At 40.7% G+C, this 19,761-nt stretch overlaps 1 protein-coding gene across 1 annotated transcript in view; it reads right to left on the minus strand.

Annotated features, from left to right (window-relative positions):
* TCTN1 (tectonic family member 1) overlaps positions 1-19,761 on the minus strand; it is a 380,029-nt gene that overhangs the window by 40,315 nt on the left and 319,953 nt on the right. The window contains exon 13 of the mRNA XM_053701719.1: positions 14,177-14,299. Within this exon, the coding sequence (XP_053557694.1) occupies positions 14,177-14,299 (123 nt within the window). The remainder of the gene's footprint in view (positions 1-14,176; positions 14,300-19,761) is intronic.

Consider the following 19,761-nt stretch of genomic DNA (forward strand, 5'->3'; position numbering starts at 1 on the left):
ATATGACAGTTTCAGGAATGGGAAAAAAATGCAAACAGCATAGCCCTCTGACATAGAGAAAGGCAAGAGGCAAACAGCAATGGGGTATTAAACTACTGAAAAATTTGGCGCCAAGTATGACGCCCAACGTGAGAGAAAATTTTTGGCGCCAACAACATCCGGAAATGACACACTTGCGTTGCTAACGACGCAACCGTGTGTAAGACTCCAGCGTCAACTACGACGCCGGAAGTGACGAACTAGCGTCAACTAACGTACTTTTCGCGCCCAAAAAAAATCTCGCGCCAAGAATGACGCAATAAAGTCTAGCATTTGGCGCACCCGCGGGCCTAATGCTGCCCGCAATTTGAAAGTAAAAAGTAGTCAATTTGAAAAAAGACTAAACCCTAGGTAAGAAAAAAATATTTCTTAATATGTTTAATTTTCCAAATATGAAACTGACAGTCTGCACAAGGAAATACATGAACCTGACTCATGGCAAATATAAGTACAATACATATATTTAGAACTTTATATAAATGCATAAAGTGCCAGACCATAGCTGGGGTGTCTTAAGTAATAAAAAACATACTTACCAAAAAGACACCTATCTACATATAGCAGATAGCCAGACCAGTACTGAAACGGTTATCAGTAGAGGTAATGGTATATGAGAGTATATCATCAATCTGAAAAGGGAGGTAGGAGATGAATCTCTACGACCGATAACAGAGAACCTATGAAATAGACCCCCGTTAGGGAAATCATTGCATTCAATAGGTGATACTCCCTTCACATCCCTCTGGCATTCACTGTACTCTGAGAGGAATCAGGCTTCAAAATGCTGAGAAGCGCATGTCAACGTAGAAATCTTAGCACAAACTTGCTTCACCACCTCCATAGGAGGCAAAGTTTGTAAAACTGAATTGTGGGTGTGGTGAGGGGTGTATTTATAGGCATTTTGAGGTTTGGGAAACGTTGCCCCTCCTGGTAGGATTGTATATCCCATACGTCATGGACTCTTGCCAATTACATGAAAGAAATATAAGAATTGGAAACGTGAAAGTATCCTTAAAATCTAACGTGGACATAAACTGAAGGCAGAATGGTCCAGATAGTTTCCAATTTGAAAATAGTGCAGAACTTAAAGATCCAAAAAAACCTGGTCTGAAAGCTTCTTCTCTTTTGAGAAAAAAAAAAGGAGATTTTAATAAAATCCTATTTCTTTCATGTAATTGGTAAGAGTCCATGAGCTAGTGACAAATGGGATATACATTCCTACCAGGAGGGGCAAAGTTTCCCAAACCTCAAAATGCCTATAAATACACCCCCCCACCACACCCACAGTTCAGTTTTACAAACGTTGCCTCCTATGGAGGTGGTGAAGTAAGTTTGTGCTAGATTTCTACGTTGATATGCGCTTCGCAGCATTCTGAAGCCCATTTTCCTCTCAGAGTGCAGTGAATGACAGAGGGATGTGAAGGGAGTATTACCTATTGAATGCAATGGTCAACCTAACGGGGATCTATTTCATAGGTTCTCTGTTTTCGGTCATAGAGATTCATCTCCTACCTCCCTTTTCAGATCGACACTATACTCTTATATACCATTACCTCTACTGATTCTCGTTTCAGTACTGGTTTGGCTATCTACTGTGTGTAGATGAGTGTCTTTTGGTAAGTATGTTTTATCTTATTTATAACACTCTCAGCTATGGTTTGGCACTTTATATGTAAAGTTCTAAATATATGTTTTATACTTATATTTGCCATGATTCAGGTTAATCAGTATATTTCCTTCTTACAGACTGTCAGTTTAATTTTGGGAAATGCATATGAATAAAAAAAATTCTTACCTGAAAATTTTTCAATTTGACTCTTCTTCTAAATTGCGGGCTGTTAGGCTTGCGGGAGCACAAAATGCTATAATTTATTGCGTCATTTTTGGCGCGAAAATGATGTTTGCTGACATTATGACGTAATTTCCTGAGTCTTAGTTGGCGCCGAGAGTTTTCACGTAGTTGCGTCATCTATGACGCTCGTGTTTGTTGCAGACGTTTTTGTCGCCAAATAATATTTTGTCAATTGTGGGCGTCATACTTGGCGCCAGTTTTTTTTACATTATTTAAGTCATTATTTCTTGTTGCTTCTGGTTTCCAGAGGCTTATTCTGTTTGCATTTTTTCCCATTCCTATAAGGAATTTGATAATTTTGCTTTATATGTTGTTTTTTCTATTACATATTGCAAGATGTCTCAGTCTGACCCTGTATAAGAATCTACTTCTGGAATGCTGCTGCCTGATGTCGGTTCTATCAAAGCTAAGTGCATTTGTTGTAAACTTGTGGTAACTGTTCCTCCGGCTGTAGTTTGTGTTAGTTGTCATGATAAACTTTCAAAAGCAGACAATATTTCCATTAGTAGTAATCCATTACCTGTTGTTTTTCCTTCAACATCTAATGCTCAGGATATTCCTGTTAATGTGAGAGAATTTGTTTCTAATTCTATTCAGAAGGCCCTGTCTGTTATACCACCTTCTAATAAACGTAAAAGGTCTTTTAAAACTTCTTATAAATTCGATGAATTTTTAAATGACCGCCAGCATTCTGATATATCTATCTCTGATGAGGATCTATCAGGTTCAGAAGATTCTGCCTCAGATATTGACACTGACAAATCTTCATATTTATTTAAAATGGAGTTTATTTGTTCTTTATTAAAAGAGGTGTTGATTGCATTAGATATGGAGGAGTTTAGTCCTCTTGATATTAAAACCAGTAAACGTTTAAATTCGGTTTTAAACCTCATGTAGTTATTCCAGAGGTTTTTCCAGTTCCTGATGCTATTTCAGATATAATTTCTAGGGAATGGAATAGTTTGGGTACTTCATTTACTCCTTCTTCAAGGTTTAAGAGACTGTACCCTTTGCCGTCTGATAGACTGAAGTTTTGGGAAAAAATCCCCAAAGTTGATGGGGCTATCTCTACTCTTGCTAAACGTACTACTATTCCTACGGCAGATAGTACTTCTTTTAAAGACCCTTTAGATAGGAAGCTTGAATCTTATCTAAGAAAGGCTTATTTATGTTCAGGTCATCTTCTTAGGCCTGCTATTTCTTTGGCTGATGTTGCTGCAGCCTCAACTTTTTGGTTGGAGGCTTTAGCGCAACAAGTTCCAGATCCTAATGTGTATAGCATTGTTAAGCTAATTCAACATGCTAATAATTTCATTTGTGATGCCATTTTTGATATCATTAGAATTGATGTCAGGTATATGTCTTTAGCTATTTTAGCTAGAAGAGCTTTATGGCTTAAATCTTGGAATGCGGATATGACTTCTAAGTCAACTTTGCTATCATTTTCTTTCCAAGGTAATAAATTGTTTGGTTCTCAGTTGGATTCTATAATTTCAACTGTCACTGGGGGAAAGGGAGCTTTTTTGCCTCAGGATAAAAAATCTAGGTGTAAATTTAGGGCTGCTAACCGTTTTCGTTCCTTTCGTCGAAAAGGAGCAGAAGCCTGACCCTTCCCCTAAAGGAACGGTTTCCAATTGGAAGCCTTCTCCAGTCTGGAATAAATCCAAGCCTTTTAGAAAATCTAAACCAGCCCCCAAGTCCGCATGAAGGTGCGGCCCTCATTCCAGCACAGCTGGTAGGGGGCAGACTACAATTATTCAAAGATATTTGGATCAATTCAATCCAAAATCATTGGATTCAGAACATTGTTTCTCAAGGGTACAGAATAGGTTTCAAGGTAAGACCGCCTGTGAGAAGATTCTCTCTCTCACGCATTCCAGTGAACCCAGTAAAGGCTTAGGCTTTCCTGAAGTGTGTTTCGGACCTGGAGTCATCTGGGGTAATTGTGCCAGTTCCATATCTGGAACGGGGTCTGGGGTTTTATTCAAATCTGTTCATTGTTCCAAAGAAAGAGAATTCTTTCAGACCTGTTCTGGATCTAAAAATTTTGAATCATTATGTAAGAATACCAACATTCAAAATGGTGACTATAAGGACTATTCTTCCCTTTGTTCAGCAAGGGCATTATATGTCCACAATAGACTTACAAGATGCTTATCTTCATATGCCAATTCATCCAGATCACTATCAGTTCCTGAGATTCTCTTTTCTAGACAAGCATTACCAATTTGTTGCTCTTCCTCTTGGCTTAGCAACAGCTCCAAGGATCTTCTCAAAATTTCTCAGTGCCCTACTCTCTGTAATCAGAGAGCGGGGTATTGCGGTGTTTCCTTATTTGGACGATATCTTGGTACTTGCTCAGTCTTTACATTCTGCAGAATCTCACACGAATCAACTAGTGTTGTTTCTTCAAGATCATGGTTGGAGGATCAATTTACCAAAGAGTTCCTTGATTCCTCAGACAAGGGTAACCTTTTTAGGATTCCAAATAGATTCAGTATCCATGACTTTGTCTCTAACAGACAAAAGACGTCTGAAATTGATTTCAGCTTGTCAGAACCTTCAGTTTCAATCATTCCCTTCAGTAGCTATGTGCATGGAGGTTTTAGGTCTCATGACTGCAGCATCGGACGCAATCCCTTTTGCTCGTTTTCACATGAGACCCCTTCAGCTTTGTATGCTGAACCAATGGTGCAGGGATTATACAAAGATATCACAATTAATATCCTTAAATCCCAATACTCGATTATCTCTGACTTGGTGGTTAGATCACCACTGTTTGATTCAGGGGGCTTCTTTTCTTCGTCCAACCTGGACTGTGATTTCAACAGATGTGAGTCTTTCAGGTTGGGGAGCTGTCTGGGGATCTCTGACAGCGCAGGGGGTTTGGAAATCTCAAGAGGCGAGATTACCAATCAATATTTTGGAACTCCGTGCGATTCTCAGAGCTCTTCAGTTCTGGCCTCTTCTGAAGAGAGAACCGTTTATTTGTTTTCAGACAGACAATGTCACAACCGTGGCATATGTCAATCATCAAGGTGGGACTCACAGTCCTCAAGCTATGAAAGAAGTATCTCAGATACTTGCCTGGGTAGAATCCAGCTCCTGCTTAATCTCTACGGTCCATATCCCAGGTGTAGACAATTGGGAAGCGGATTTTCTCAGCCGCCAGACTTTACATCCGGGAGAATGGTCTCTTCACCCAGATGTGTTTCTTCAGATTGTTCAGATGTGGGGGCTTCCAGAAATAGATCTGATGGCTTCTCATCTAAACAAGAAACTTCCCAGGTACTTGTCCAGGTCCAGGGATCCTCAGGCGGAAGCAGTGGATGCGTTGTCACTTCCTTGGAATTATCAACCTGCTTATATCTATCCACCTCTAGTTCTTCTTCCAAGAGTGATTTCAAAAATCATGATGGAGCGTTCATTTGTACTGCTGGTGGCTCCAGCATGGCCACACGGGTTTTGGTATGCGGATCTTGTTTGGATGTCCAGTTGCCAACCTTGGAAACTTCCGTTAAGGCTAGACCTTCTATCTCAAGGTCCGTTTTCCATCAGGATCTCAAATCATTAAATTTGAAGGTATGGAGATTGAATGCTTAGTGCTTAGTCATAGAGGTTTCTCTGACTCAGTGATTAATACTATGTTGCAGGCTCGCAAATCTCTGTCTAGAAAGATTTACTACCGAGTTTGGAAGACTTACATTTCATGGTGTTCTTCTCATAAATTCTCTTGGCATTCTTTTAGAATTCCTAGAATTTTACAGTTTCTTCAGGATGGTTTGGATAAGGGTTTGTCTGCAAGTTCCTTGAAAGGACAAATCTCTACTCTTTCCATTCTGTTTCACAGAAAGATTGCTAATCTTCCTGACATTCGTTGTTTTGTACAGGCTTTGGTTCGTATATAGCCTGTCATTAAGTCAATTTCTCCTCCTTGGAGTCTTAATTTGGTTTTGAGAGCTTTACAGGCTCCTCTGTTTGAGCCTATGCATTCTCTGGACATTAAATTGCTTTCTTGAAAAGTATTGTTTCTTTTGGCCATCTCTTCTGCTAGAAGAGTTTCTGAATTATCTGCTCTTTCTTGTGAATCTCCTTTTCTGATTTTTCATCAGGATAAGGCGGTTTTGCAGACTTCATTTAAATTTTTACCTAAAGTTGTGAATTCCAACAACATTAGTAGAGAAATTGTTGTTCCTTCGTTGTGTCCTAATCCTAAGAATTCTTTGGAAAGATCTTTGCATTCTTTGGATGTGGTTAGAGCTTTGAAACATTATGTTGAAGCTACTAAAGATTTCAGAAAGACTTCTAGTCTATTTGTTATCTTTTCTGGTTCTAGGAAAGGTCAGAAGGCTTCTGCCATTTCTTTGGCTTCTTGGTTAAAGCTTTTGATTCATCATGCTTATTTGGAGTCGGGTAAATCCCCGCCTCAGAGGATTACGGCTCATTCTACTAGGTCAGTTTCTACTTCCTGGGCTTTTAAGAATGAAGCTACTGTTGATCAGATTTGCAAAGCAGCAACTTGGTCTTCTTTGCATACATTTACTAAATTCTACCATTTTGATGTTTTCTCTTCTTCAGAAGCAGTTTTTGGTAGAAAAGTACTTCAGGCAGCTGTTTCAGTTTGATTCTTCTGCTTATAATTTCAGTTTTTTTCATTATAAAGATTAAAACTTTTGATTTGGGTTGTGGATTATTTTTTCAGCGGAATTGGCTGTCTTTATTTTTATCCCTCCCTCTCTAGTGACTCTTGCGTGGAGTTCCACATCTTGGGTATTTGCTATCCCATACGTCACTAGCTCATGGACTCTTGCTAATTACATGAAAGAAAACATAATTTATGTAAGAACTTACCTGATAAATTCATTTCTTTCATATTGGCAAGAGTCCATGAGGCCCACCCTTTTTGTGGTAGTTATGAATTTTTTGTATAAAGCACAATTATTCCAATTCCTTGTTGATGCTTTTGCTCCTTTCTCATCACCCCACTTCTTGGCAATTCATTAAACTGAATTGTGGGTGTGGTGGGGGGTGTATTTACAGGCATTTTGAGGTTTGGGAAACTTTGCCCCTCCTGGTAGGAATGTATATCCCATACGTCACTAGCTCATGGACTCTTGCCAATATGAAAGAAATTAATTTATCGGGTAAGTTCTTACATAAATTATGTTTCCCTGTTCCAATCACTCCCATATTAAATAAATAAATATATATATATATATATATATATATATACACACACATACACATACATACACTTCAAACCACAGGAATCCTGAACAGATAAGCAAGCATCCTGAAAAAGGGGCACCCTACCAAAACATCTAGATCAGGGGCCATAGCTTTATGCAGCATTTGAAAAGGGAGTAGATTCTTGGACTGCTAGAATTGATCCAAATCAAACTAAGCTTCCAGATGACCCAAAGGAACCTAGTTTCTGAGAGGAGCAGACTAACTTCTGTTCCCTGTTGTGACAAAAATGGAGAAACTCCAGAATATCCTTTGGGCTCCTGACCATAGGAAAATTATAGCCTCCAGTCACTGTAGAGATAATAGAATCCAAATAACATTATTCCCTGAAAAGAGAGAGATTAAACCTCGATTTATAAACCATATCAGCAGACTAAGACTAACTATAAAGTCCTTCTAGAAAATGCTGTCAGACTAATTCTTAGGAATAAACTCAAATATGTCAATAACACCAACACAAATAAAAGCATAAGCATATTTGACCGATTCCAAAAGTCTAAAAAAACTTCACTAGCGGATTCATCAGAAAACTGCAAAGATAGACTAATAATCAAATGGAATAATTAACAGCCACAATAGCCATAAAAACTGCTGGACTAAAAAATGGAACCTGATAGCTGAAAAAAAACACCTATGGAAGAATTCTAACTTCCAATGTAAAGATACTATGTAAAGATACTATGTAAAGAACGATCTCCCCCCAAAAAAAGGATGCATTATCATAAACCTTACAGAAGGATTAAAAAGTTACCCCATTGTTAGAAACTTCTCAGAGACCGCATCCGGGACAGAAAGAAAACCTAGGATATTTAACCATAGAAATATAAATTAAGTCTAAACAGACTTAACATAAGCTACTTTAGGATCCTTAATCTCTAAAGAAAACAAAATCTCTTAAAAGTGAACGAATATGTTCAACTTTAAGCAGAAAATAGGATGTCTCCGAAACATAACCAGAGGCAAAACCCCTGATTGTCTGACAAATCCTGCCCCTTTACCAAATTGATAAACAGAAACATTAACCTACGTAGGTTCATAGCTAGTAAAGGGTAAATAATGAACTGACCATTTATGCTTATTTGAAGGCGGCATAGCTACCAACATATCAGATACTGTAGAGTGAATTAAGTCCTTAGATCCAGGCGAAGTCTGTAAGGAACAAACAAAAAGAGCAGTAATACCTTTAGAAGCAAGAATAGCATAAGAATGGTCAAAATGCATGAAAACATTTTAACATGTGTAGTCTAATTATAGAAGTTGAGTCCTTTTGAACACTTTCCTAAGTAGCTTTGAGGACCGAAACAAAGGGCTCAATAACAGCAGAAAACTATAAAAGTAGTAGTGTGCATAAAAGTAAGCAAGAGCAGTACTTGGATAAGAATGCATTCAAATATTAATACATTTATTGCATTAGTTTGAGGGAGGTAAAACCTCAGTTAGTTTACAATACAAACATTTAACACTGGTAGCAAAATGTTCAGATGACCCAGCTTCTAAGACAGATATGGGGACAGAGTCAGAAGGCTCCATAACTGCAGGAAATTAATACAAAAGTTAAAAGCAGAAAAAAACAAGCATAAAGCTAAATCCTAATATCCCCATTAAATGAGCTCTTGAAGAAAGGGAAACACTTAACCCCTCTGGGTGCTGGTAACACCCAGGCTGAAATCTAGATAGTGTAATCGATCATATAAAGAAAAAAGCACACAAAAATGTACACTATCACACAGACACAGCTGCAGGCCCAAACAAAAAAGAACCTGGCCACCAGGAGGCGGCAAAGACCCCCCAGTCAAAGGCTTAAATACTCCTCTCACTCCCCTCATCCCCCAGTCATTCAGCCGAGGAACAAGGACCAGTAGAAGAAATATCAGGTAAAAGGTGACAGAAGAATAAATAAGGACGCCCCACAAAAAATTGCGGTTGTGGGGGGCTGTGGACTCTTTCCATCAGAAGAAAAGAAAATGATCAGGTAAGCATAATTTATATTTATCTTTTTTAATTGGAAAGAGTCCACAGCTGTATTCATTACTTTTGGGAATACAATACCCAAGCAATAGAGGACACTGAATGCCAAGACGGGAGGGTACAATAGGCGGCCCATAATGACGGCACCAGGCCTGAACCCCTACCCAACAAACAAACCTTAAAAGGAAAGGCCCCAAGGACACTGACACGCAGATAGTCCAGAAGCCAAGCTAGAGACCGCAAATCAGACTCAACTGAGCCAACAGTCCTCCAGGAGACACCGTCGCCCAACAGTCGGTCCCTCACCACTCACCCCACACTAATGAAGGGGACACCAGCCTAAACTCCCAAGGGGACAAGGCAAAGGAGAACCGAAGGAAACGAAAAGGTCACCACAATCCATAAAAGGAAATCTCCAATAGTGAGCCCAGCTCACAAAGATCCAAATGGGCCCAATATAGAAAAGGAGGCTACGCCTAGACCAAGCGGAACCCGGGATAAGACCTGGCATAGAGACAGAGAAGTCTCCTCTCCAACATGATGTAAGCACTGAAAGACAACTGAAGACAGAGAACTCACCGCGTCTGAACATAGAATACAAAAGTATCCAACCACAAAAAAATGTGCAACAGACCCAGACGAAAAACCCTGAGTCGAGAACACAGAGTCAACATCTGGACGACACAGAGGATACTTGCTAGTAAGTAGAAGCAGCCAACAAGAGAACAGACTGCAAAAAAGCAACCCCCCCCCCAGACAGAGGGCACGCTCTTTGCAACCTAAGCCGTCAGACCTACACACAGGTCTCCAAAAGGGGAACACAAAACCAAATCGAGGCCCCCCGAGAAGGAGAGGTTAAACCCAGAGCCCGAATTAGGTGTAGTCCTGGACTCTCTGCCTGTAAGCCTAGGGAGCTAGCAACTATGCTCACCTAGATTCTGAAAATGACAACGTCTCTGAGAAGCCACAGCCATCCCCACAGGGCACGGGTACAACCCAGCTCCTAAAACAGACAACAAGGCTGTAGACCCAAAGGATCTAGGAAAAAGGCCCAAAAAGTCTCAACTTGGAGCCAGCAAAACTCCAGATGGAACGTAACAACCCAGAGAGACACCCCTCTCCGATAAGTTAACACACAGTTCCAACCTCCTGAATCCGGGAGAAGCCCCAAGAAAAGGACTACATTTCCATATGAAGGATAATAACCCCTTAAGAAAAGGGATGGAGCCAGAAGAGCAACATCTGTCCTCAAGGCACAAAGCTACCGGATAGGATAGATCAATCCTAACACAGAGTAGCCTGCTAACAGACATCCCCTATGTAATGGATGCAGCAGAGACACTGCAAACCCATTCACCTGCACAGCCATGAATCCAAGGGTTACCCTAGCAAGCTGACCTAGGGAATCCAACCCTAAGGCGCATCAACCCTCTTCACTCAGAAAAAACTGGCCAACCATGACCAGGTCAGGTAGATTGAGTAAAAGACATAGCTCAAGTTCCCAGTACTGGGAAACCCAAAAACAGCCCTTAGGCCTAAGAGTCCAGTAACAACCCATAATTGGGTCCACAATTGGAAACGCGGAGCCTCAGGGAGAAAACAGGTCCGGACACCCAATTGTTCAATCAAACAATACCCAAGAACTGAACACCCCGTCTGACAAAAAAACCAGACACAAGGGATATGAATGCAATATCCAGATCATCCGGATAACGAGAAGAACTCGTAAGTCCCGACCAAAGGAAGGAACCACCCCTTGCTAAAGTCCTATGCTCCAAGGAGCAAGGTGATAGAAGTCGTAATACGACCCTAGAGCCCCTAGACTTCTCAAACAGCCTCAGGACAACAAAGCAAGGGATACCTCAAGGTCAAAACCCCTCGAGCAGGGCTAGTCTCCACATCACCTCCATACAAACAGAGGAATACAGGGAGAAAAGGCGCGAAGCCTTCCCAGCTCCGGGTCACCCAGAGCTAAGCCCAATGTCTCGCCAGGGATCAACCATCTCCCGGAGTGAGCCCAGGTCCCTAAAAGGAGACCTAATACAACGGAAGAAGACCAAGAAGGTCTTATAACTCAGCTAGACAGTACACGGTCAATGTGCAATAGCTGCAGCTGGTTACATTAAACAGCTTGCGAGCACACCTTCAATGGTGCAAAGAGCTGCAGCTGGTTTCAAACCTCAAACCTTCCGCATACTAGTCAGCTACTCACACTACTAGCTGTTGATGGACCAAGTCTAAAAAGTACAGAGCCTCAAAAAAGAAGGCCAAACCGCTAAAACACCTGTAAGAGTGCACTAGGCCCTCCAACCCTCCACTGCATGGGAGAGGAAACTCTAGGGTCTGATAATACCAGACGTAAGAGAGAGTGACGCAGCGGAAACTTCACTGACCCAGTCATTCATGATTGAAGGCTATAAGGACTGAAACAATCCTTCCCGCCTCACGGACCCACAGGTCCTCTTGAATGCTTCGTTGAAACATGTAAAACAAATGATAACCTGGGCACTCAGCGCCTCGACCGGACCAGCCAAGCACAACGGCGCCACGTGTCTGAACAGCCACAAGACAGAACCGGACCCAACAGGACCAGCCTGCACACAGGGTCCTAAATGGCAAGCTGCATAAATCCTCTCTCAGAGGGGGAGAAAGGAAAACAGACATCTTTAACAAAGGATTAACATGTCCAAAACAACTTCCGAAGAAGTTACAAAGAGTATCGATCCCAGAAGGCTCCCAAAGGAACAATAAACAAATTTAAAAACATTCTATCGGATAAAAAGAAAAATAATAATATAAATGTTCTACCTTCCTTCAAAGGATTTATAATCCACAACACAACGACGCGTTTCGCCCTCCTATGGGCTTTATCTTGATAAAGCCCATAGGAGGGCGAAACGCGTCGTGTTGGCAGTGTTATTCTGTGGCATTTATTATATGCAACCATTTACACATCTTGAATTCCTATACATAACCCGGGTTATAAATATTGGAACTATTCTGTTTTGGAAGAATTCTATAATGGTTTGTGGTCTGAAGGAGTTTTGAATATCCACCACAGTACCCATCTATTTACACCATCTATCTATACCCTTGCGTGCATAAGCACTAAGTGCAGGGTTTGTGTGTGAGGACCGTGTTTGTGGAAATCGGAAGCAAGCGCAAGAATTGGCCTCTTTCCCCTACCGAAACCTCTTTCAGTGACGTCAGACGCCGCAAACTCCCAGTCGGATCCGCTCGAGGAGAATACCGAGCAAAAGAAGGTTAACTTCACCCTACCAAGAGGATTTGGGTAATGTACATGGCAAAAAAAGTTGGCTAAATAACAATCACGATTCAGTAAACACTCTTTTGGATTATAAATCCTTTGAAGGAAGGTAGAACATATATATCTGATCGGCAGCTTAACTTGTATCTGACTGACAGCTTGGTGGTAATTTATCTATCTCCCCACAACGGAAATTATTGATAAGATTGACTTTTTGTATCATTTTATTTATAGTTTAGAGACCTGTTAACGTTTTGATTCTTATGCTTATTAAGTATGTACCATTGTTGAACATAGCGATCTAATTTTAAAAGATTTTTAGACCTATGAGTACTATATGATAAACTAGTTTAGATTTTAATCAGTTTAGTATTTAGCATTAAGCAGTGCATATTATATGTTTTAAGTATTTTGGGGAGACGTCCCTTTTTTATGTGTTATAAATCTATATGTGTTTTAATAAATTTATTTAATTTCTAAGTGGTGATTCCTTTGGCTTTTTAGCGCCTCCCTTACACCTGTTCTCAGTATCAGAATCCTCCATAACTGAATCTGAAATTTCGTAACTTCTCTGGTAAGTCTTCTTCTTCTTCCTCCAAGCAGGGTCAGTCCAAGCCCTCTTGGAAGTCCAATTGGTTCTGGAGCAAGGGGAAGCAATCTAAGAAGCCCGTTGAAGGGAAATCAGCATGAAGGGTCTGCCCTGATCCAGGAATGGATTGAGTGGGGGGCAGACTTTCCTTTTTTGCTCAGGCTTGGGTTTGAGATGTTCCGGATCCCTGGGTGGTAGATATTGTGTCCCAGGGATACAAACTAGAGTTCAAGACTTTTCCTCCAGGGGCAGGTTTCTTCTCTCCAGATTATCTGTAGACCAGATAAAAAGAGAGGCGTTCTTATGTAGTGTTCAGGATCTTTACGACATGGGAGTGATCGTTCCTGTTCCAATTCAGGAGCACGGGCTGGGTTTCTATTCCAATCTGTTTATCGTTCCCAAAAAGGGGGGAACTTTCAGACCTATTCTAGATCTCAAGAGTGTAAACAAGTTTCTCAGAGTTCCATCCAAGATGGAAACTATTCGGTCCATTCTTCCTCTGGTTCAAGTAGCCTGTCGGGAAAACATCTGAATTACAGTACATTCACGAAGAAAGTAAAATTAAACCATCTTACCGAAATCTACGCTGTGGAACAGGAACACGGCCCTTCAAGTGTGACGGATAGTAGCATCACCTCCGCCATGGACTTTAGAGAAGAAAGCAGACAGTGGAGCAAATTTCGACAACGGCGATTGCTTGAGGAGCTGTTAACATGAGTTGGGATGGTTTCGCAGAAAGACTCTCCCTGCATCTCCGGACTCATCCAAGCCCTCACTGAAAGACTGATAGGATTACTCCTGTCCCATGTCGAAGAGTACTACCCTCCATAAGAGACAAAATAAATTCTGACACTTCTCTGCCAACCTCCTGGGATGAAAGGCAAAGAATAACTGGGGGATGAGGGGAGTGGGAGGAGTATTTAAGCCTTTGGCTGGGGTGTCTTTGCCTCCTCCTGCTGGCCAGGTTCTTATTTCCCAAAAGTAATGAATGCAGCTGTGGACTCTTTCCATTTAAGAAGAAAATACAGATTTTAGGAACATTAAAAATAATCTTTACAATATTCCAGTTAATTCAAATTATTCTAAAGTTACAAATGCTATTTGCTTTGTGCCCTTTTAAAATCATAAAATGTAAATTATATTGCTATATTTCTGAAAAATGAACACAGACCTTGTAACAAATGTACATGGTAGAGGCCAATGGAATACTTACCGGTATTAAAGCATGAGTAATCTTTTGCGACACATTCACAATCTTTGCTTGAGGATTAACCAATGATCCATATTTAGTCCATTTCACTTCTAATTCAAACGACACTGGAATTTGACACTTATCCTGTGGAGAAAAAAACAACAACAACAATATATAAAAGATATAGCGCTAGATTACAAGTGGAGCGGTATTTTTTGTTTTCCCTATAGCAAAAACTCTGCTAGGTTTTTAATTTTTGCGATAGTCGGGTTGCACTGGTATTACTGTAAAATGCGCCTACCCGACATGAAAATATAGATATTGCATAAATATGTTTTAACATGTTTTTATCTACCTAACTGCAAAGGGCTACAATGCAGTTAGCAATGTATCTTTATGCATCTCTATGTTAAAGTCCTTTGGTGGCTTTTTCTTCTTCCCCCGAGATGTTTGAGCAATATTTTGTGCGCAATATTTTTTTCAAATAATTTTTATTAGATGGTGTTATTATAAATATAACTCTACTTTGTAAAGTATTTTTAATGTGTTTTGTGACAATTTTCAGAAAACAGTTACCCACAGTTCTGAGATCGCAGTAGTGATTACATTTCCAATAATTTTACTCAACTTGTAATATCAGCGCAATTAAAAAAAGAACAAATGATCATGAAAACCCTCACGAAATAGTTTGCACTCCACTTGTAATCTAGCCCAAAATGTAATGAAAAGGAAATTTATGCTTACCTGATAAATTGATTTCTTCTAAGATACGACGAGTCCATGGATTCATCCTTTACTTGTGGGATATTATCCTCCTGCTAACAGGAAGTGGCAAAGAGCTCCACAGCAGAGCTGTCTATATAGCTCCTCCCTTGACTCCACCCCCCAGTAATTCGACCGAAGGTATAGGAAGAAAAAGGAGAAACTAAAAGGTGCAGAGGTGACTGAAGTTTTAAACAAAAAAATATAATCTGTCTTAAATTGACAGGGCGGGCCCTGGACTCTTCTTATCTTAGAAGAAATCAATTTATCAGGTAAGCATAAATTTCCTTTTCTTCTATAAGATACGAGTCCACTGATTCATCCTTTACTTGTGGGATACAATACCAAAGCTACAGGACACGGATGAACGGGAGGGACAAGACATATACCTAAACAGAAGGCACCACTGCTTGAAGAACTTTTCTCCCAAAAATAGCCTCTGAAGAAGCAAAAGTATCAAATTTGTAAAATTTGGAAAAGGTATGAAGTGAAGACCAAGTCGCAGCCTAACAAATCTGTTTAACAGAAGCATCGTTTTTAAAAGTCCATGTGGAAGCCACCGCTCTAGTAGAATGAGCTGTAATTTTTTCAGGAGGCTGCTGTCCAGCAGTCTCGTATGCCAAACGGATGATGCTTTTCAGCCAAAAAGAAAGAGAGGTAGCCGTAGCTTTTTGACCTCTACGCTTTCCAGAATAGACAACAAACAGAGAAGATGTTTGACGGAAATCCTTGGTCGCTTGCAAGTAAAACTTCAAGGCACAAACCACGTCCAAGTTATGTAACAGACGCTCCTTCTTAAAAGATGGGTTAGGACACAGAGAAGGAACAACAATTTCCTGATTAATATTCTTATTTGAAACAACCTTAGGAAGGAATCCAGGTTTAGTACGCAAAACCACCTTATCAGAATGGAATATAAGGTAAGGCGAGTCGCATTGTAACGCAGATAGCTCAGAAACTCTTCGAGCAGAAGAGATAGCAACTAAAAACAGAACTTTCCAAGAGAGAAGTTTAATATCTATGGAATGCATGGGTTCAAACGGAACCCCGTAAAGAACATTAAGAACTAAATTCAAACTCCATGGCGGAGCAACAGGTTTAAACACAGGCTTAATTCTAACCAAAGCCTGACAATACGACTGAACGTCTGGAACATCTGCCAGATGCTTGTGTAGTAAGATTGAATCAAGGTATCAATGACCGACTCAGAGAATCCCCGCTTAGATAAAATCATTCGTTCAATCTCCAGGCAGTCAGCTGCAGAGAACCTAGATTTGGATGTTGGAACGGACCCTGAATGAGAAGGTCCTGTCTCAGTGGTAGTTTCCACGGTGGCAGAGATGACATTTCCACCAGGTCTGCATACCAAGTCCTGTGTGGCCACGCAGGCGCTATCAAGATTACCGAAGCCCTCTCCTATTTGATTCTGGCAATCAGACGAGGTAGGAGAGGAAAAGGAGGAAACACATAAGCCAGGTTGAACGACCACGGTACTGCTAGAGCATCTATCAGTACTGCTTGAGGATCCCTTAATCTGGACCCGTAACAAGGAAGTTTGGCATTCTGACGAGATGCCATCAGATCCAATTCTGGTGTGCCCCATTAATGAATCACTTTTGCAAACACCTCCGGATGGAGCTCCCACTCCCCTGGATGAAAAGTCTGACGACTTAGAAAATCCACTTCCCAGTTCTCCACTCCGGGGATATAGATTGCTGATAGATGGCAAGAGTGAGTCTCTGCCCATCAAATTATTTTGGAAACCTCTATCATCGCTAGAGAACTCTTTGTTCCCCCTTGATGATTGATATATGCTACAGTCGTGATATTGTCCGACTGGAATCTTATTAATTTGGCCGAAGCCAGCTGAGGCCACGCTTGAAGCGCGTTGAATATCGCACTCAGTTGCAGAATATTTATTAGTAGTAGGGACTCCTCCTGAGTCCACACACCCTGAGCCTTCAGGGAATTCCAGACTGCACCCCAGCCCAAGATGCTGGCGTCCGTCGTCACTATGACCCATGCTGGCCTGCAGAAATACATTCCCTGGGACAGATGATCATGTGACAACCACCAATGAAGAGAGTCTCTGGTCTCTAGATCCAGATCTATCCATGGAGATAAATCCGCATAATCCCCATTCCACTGTCTGAGCATGCACAGCTGCAGTGGTCTGAGATGCAAGCAAGCAAACGGAACTATGTCCATTGCCGCTACCATTAGTCTAATTACCTCCATACACTGAGTTTCTGATGGCTGAGGAATGGAGTGAAGTGCTCGGCAAGTGGTTAAGATCTTGATTTTCTGACCTCCGTCAGAAAAAATTTCATGTCTACCAAGTCCTAGGAATGGAACTCTTGTCAGAGGAACAAGTGAACTCTTTTTTTATGTTCACTGTCCACCCGTGAGTTCTTTGAAAAGCCAACACAATGTTCGTGTGAGATTTAGCTAGATGGTAAGTTGACGCCTGAATCAAAATATCGTCCAGATAGGGCGCCACTGCTATGCCCCGCGGCCTTAGAACCGCCAGAAGGGACCCTAGCACCTTTGTGAAAATTCTGGGAGCTGTGGCCAACCCGAAAGGAAGGGCCACAAACTGGTAATGTTTGTCCAGGAAGGCGAACCTGAGGAACTGGTGATGATCTTTGTGGATAGGAATGTGAAGATACGCATCCTTCAAATTCACGGTGGTCATATATTCACCCTCCTGGATCATTGGTAAAATTGTTCGTATGGTCTCCATCTTGAACGATGGGATTCTGAGAAATTTGTTTAGAGTTTTGAGATCTAAAATTGGTCTGAACGTTCCCTCTTTTTTGGGAACCACAAACAGATTGGAGTAAAAAACATAATTTATGTAAGAACTTACCTGATAAATTCATTTCTTTCATATTAGCAAGAGTCCATGAGCTAGTGACGTATGGGATATACATTCCCACCAGGAGGGGCAAAGTTTCCCAAACCTTAAAATGCCTATAAATACACCCCTCACCACACCCACAAATCAGTTTAACGAATAGCCAAGAAGTGGGGTGATAAGAAAAAAGTACGAAAGCATAAAAAATAAGGAATTGGAATAATTGTGCTTTATACAAAAAAAATCATAACCACCACAAAAAAGGGTGGGCCTCATGGACTCTTGCTAATATGAAAGAAATGAATTTATCAGGTAAGTTCTTACATAAATTATGTTTTCTTTCATGTAATTAGCAAGAGTCCATGAGCTAGTGACGTATGGGATAATGACTACCCAAGATGTGGATCTTTCCACGCAAGAGTCACTAGAGAGGGAGGGATAAAATAAAGACAGCCAATTCCTGCTGAAATAATCCACACCCAAAATAAAGTTTAATGAAAACATAAGCAGAAGATTCAAACTGAAACCACTGCCTGAAGTACTTTTCTACCAAAAACTGCTTCAGAAGAAGAAAACACATCAAAAATGGTAGAATTTAGTAAAAGTATGCAAAGAGGACCAAGTTGCTGCTTTGCAAATCTGATCAACCGAAGCTTCATTCCTAAACGCCTAGGAAGTAGAAACTGACCTAGTAGAATGAGCTGTAATCCTTCGAGGCGGAGTTTTACCCGACTCGACATAGGCATGATGAAATAAAGATTTCAACCAAGATGCCAAAGAAATGGCAGAAGCTTTCTGGCCTTTTCTAGAACCGGAAAAGATGACAAATAGACTAGAAGTCTTTCGGAAAGACTTAGTAGTTTCAACATAATAATACAAAGCTCTAACAGCATCCAAAGAATGCAATGATTTCTCCTTAGAATTCATAGGATTAGGACATAATGAAGGAACCACAATTTCTCTACTAATGTTGTTAGAATTCACAACCTTAGGTAAAAAATTCAAAAGAAGTTTGCAGCACCGCCTTATCCTGATGAAAAATCAGAAAAGGAGACTCACAAGAAAGAGCAGATAATTCAGAGACTCTTCTGGCAGAAGAGATGGCCAAAAGAAACAAAACTTTCCAAGAAAGTAATTTAATGACCAAAGAATACATGGGTTCAAAAATAGGAGCTTGAAAAGCCCCCAGAACCAAATTCAAACTCCAAGGAGGAGAAATTGACTTAATAACAGGTTTTATACGAACCAAAGCTTGTACAAAACAATGAATATTAGGAAGATTAGCAATCTTTCTGTGAAAAAGAACAGAAAGAGCAGAGATTTGTCCATTCAAGGAACTTGCGGACAAACCTTTATCTAAACCATCCTGAAGAAACTGTAAAATTCTCGGTATTCAAAAAAATGCCAAGAAAAATGATGAGAAAGACACTAAGAAATATAAGTCTTCCAGACTCTATAATATATCTCTCTAGATACAGATTTACGAGCCTGTCACATAGTATCAATCACAGAGTCAGAGAAACCTCTTTGACCAAGAATCAAGCGTTCAATCTCCATACCTTAAAATTTAAGGATTTGAGATCCTGATGGAAGAAAGGACCTTGCGACAGAAAGTCTGGTCTTAACGGAAGAGTCCACAGCTGGCAAGAGGCCATCCGGACAAGATCCGCATACCAAAACCTGTGAGGCCATGCTGGAGCTACCAGCAGGACAAACGAGCATTCCTTTAGAATCTTGGAGAATACTCTTGGAAGAAGAACTAGAGGCGGAAAGATATAGGCAGGATGATACTTCCAAGGAAGTGATAATGCATCCACTGCCTCCGCCCGAGGATCCCGGGATCTGGACAGATACCAGGGAAGTTTCTTGTTTAGATGAGAAGCCATCAGATCTATTTCTGGGAGTTCCCACATTTGAACAATCTGAAGAAATACCTCTGGGTGAAGAGACCATTCGCCCGGATGCAACGTTTGGCGACTGAGATAAT

Source organism: Bombina bombina, chromosome 2 (assembly GCF_027579735.1).
Source record: "Bombina bombina isolate aBomBom1 chromosome 2, aBomBom1.pri, whole genome shotgun sequence".
Classification (NCBI taxonomy): Eukaryota; Metazoa; Chordata; class Amphibia; order Anura; family Bombinatoridae; genus Bombina; species Bombina bombina.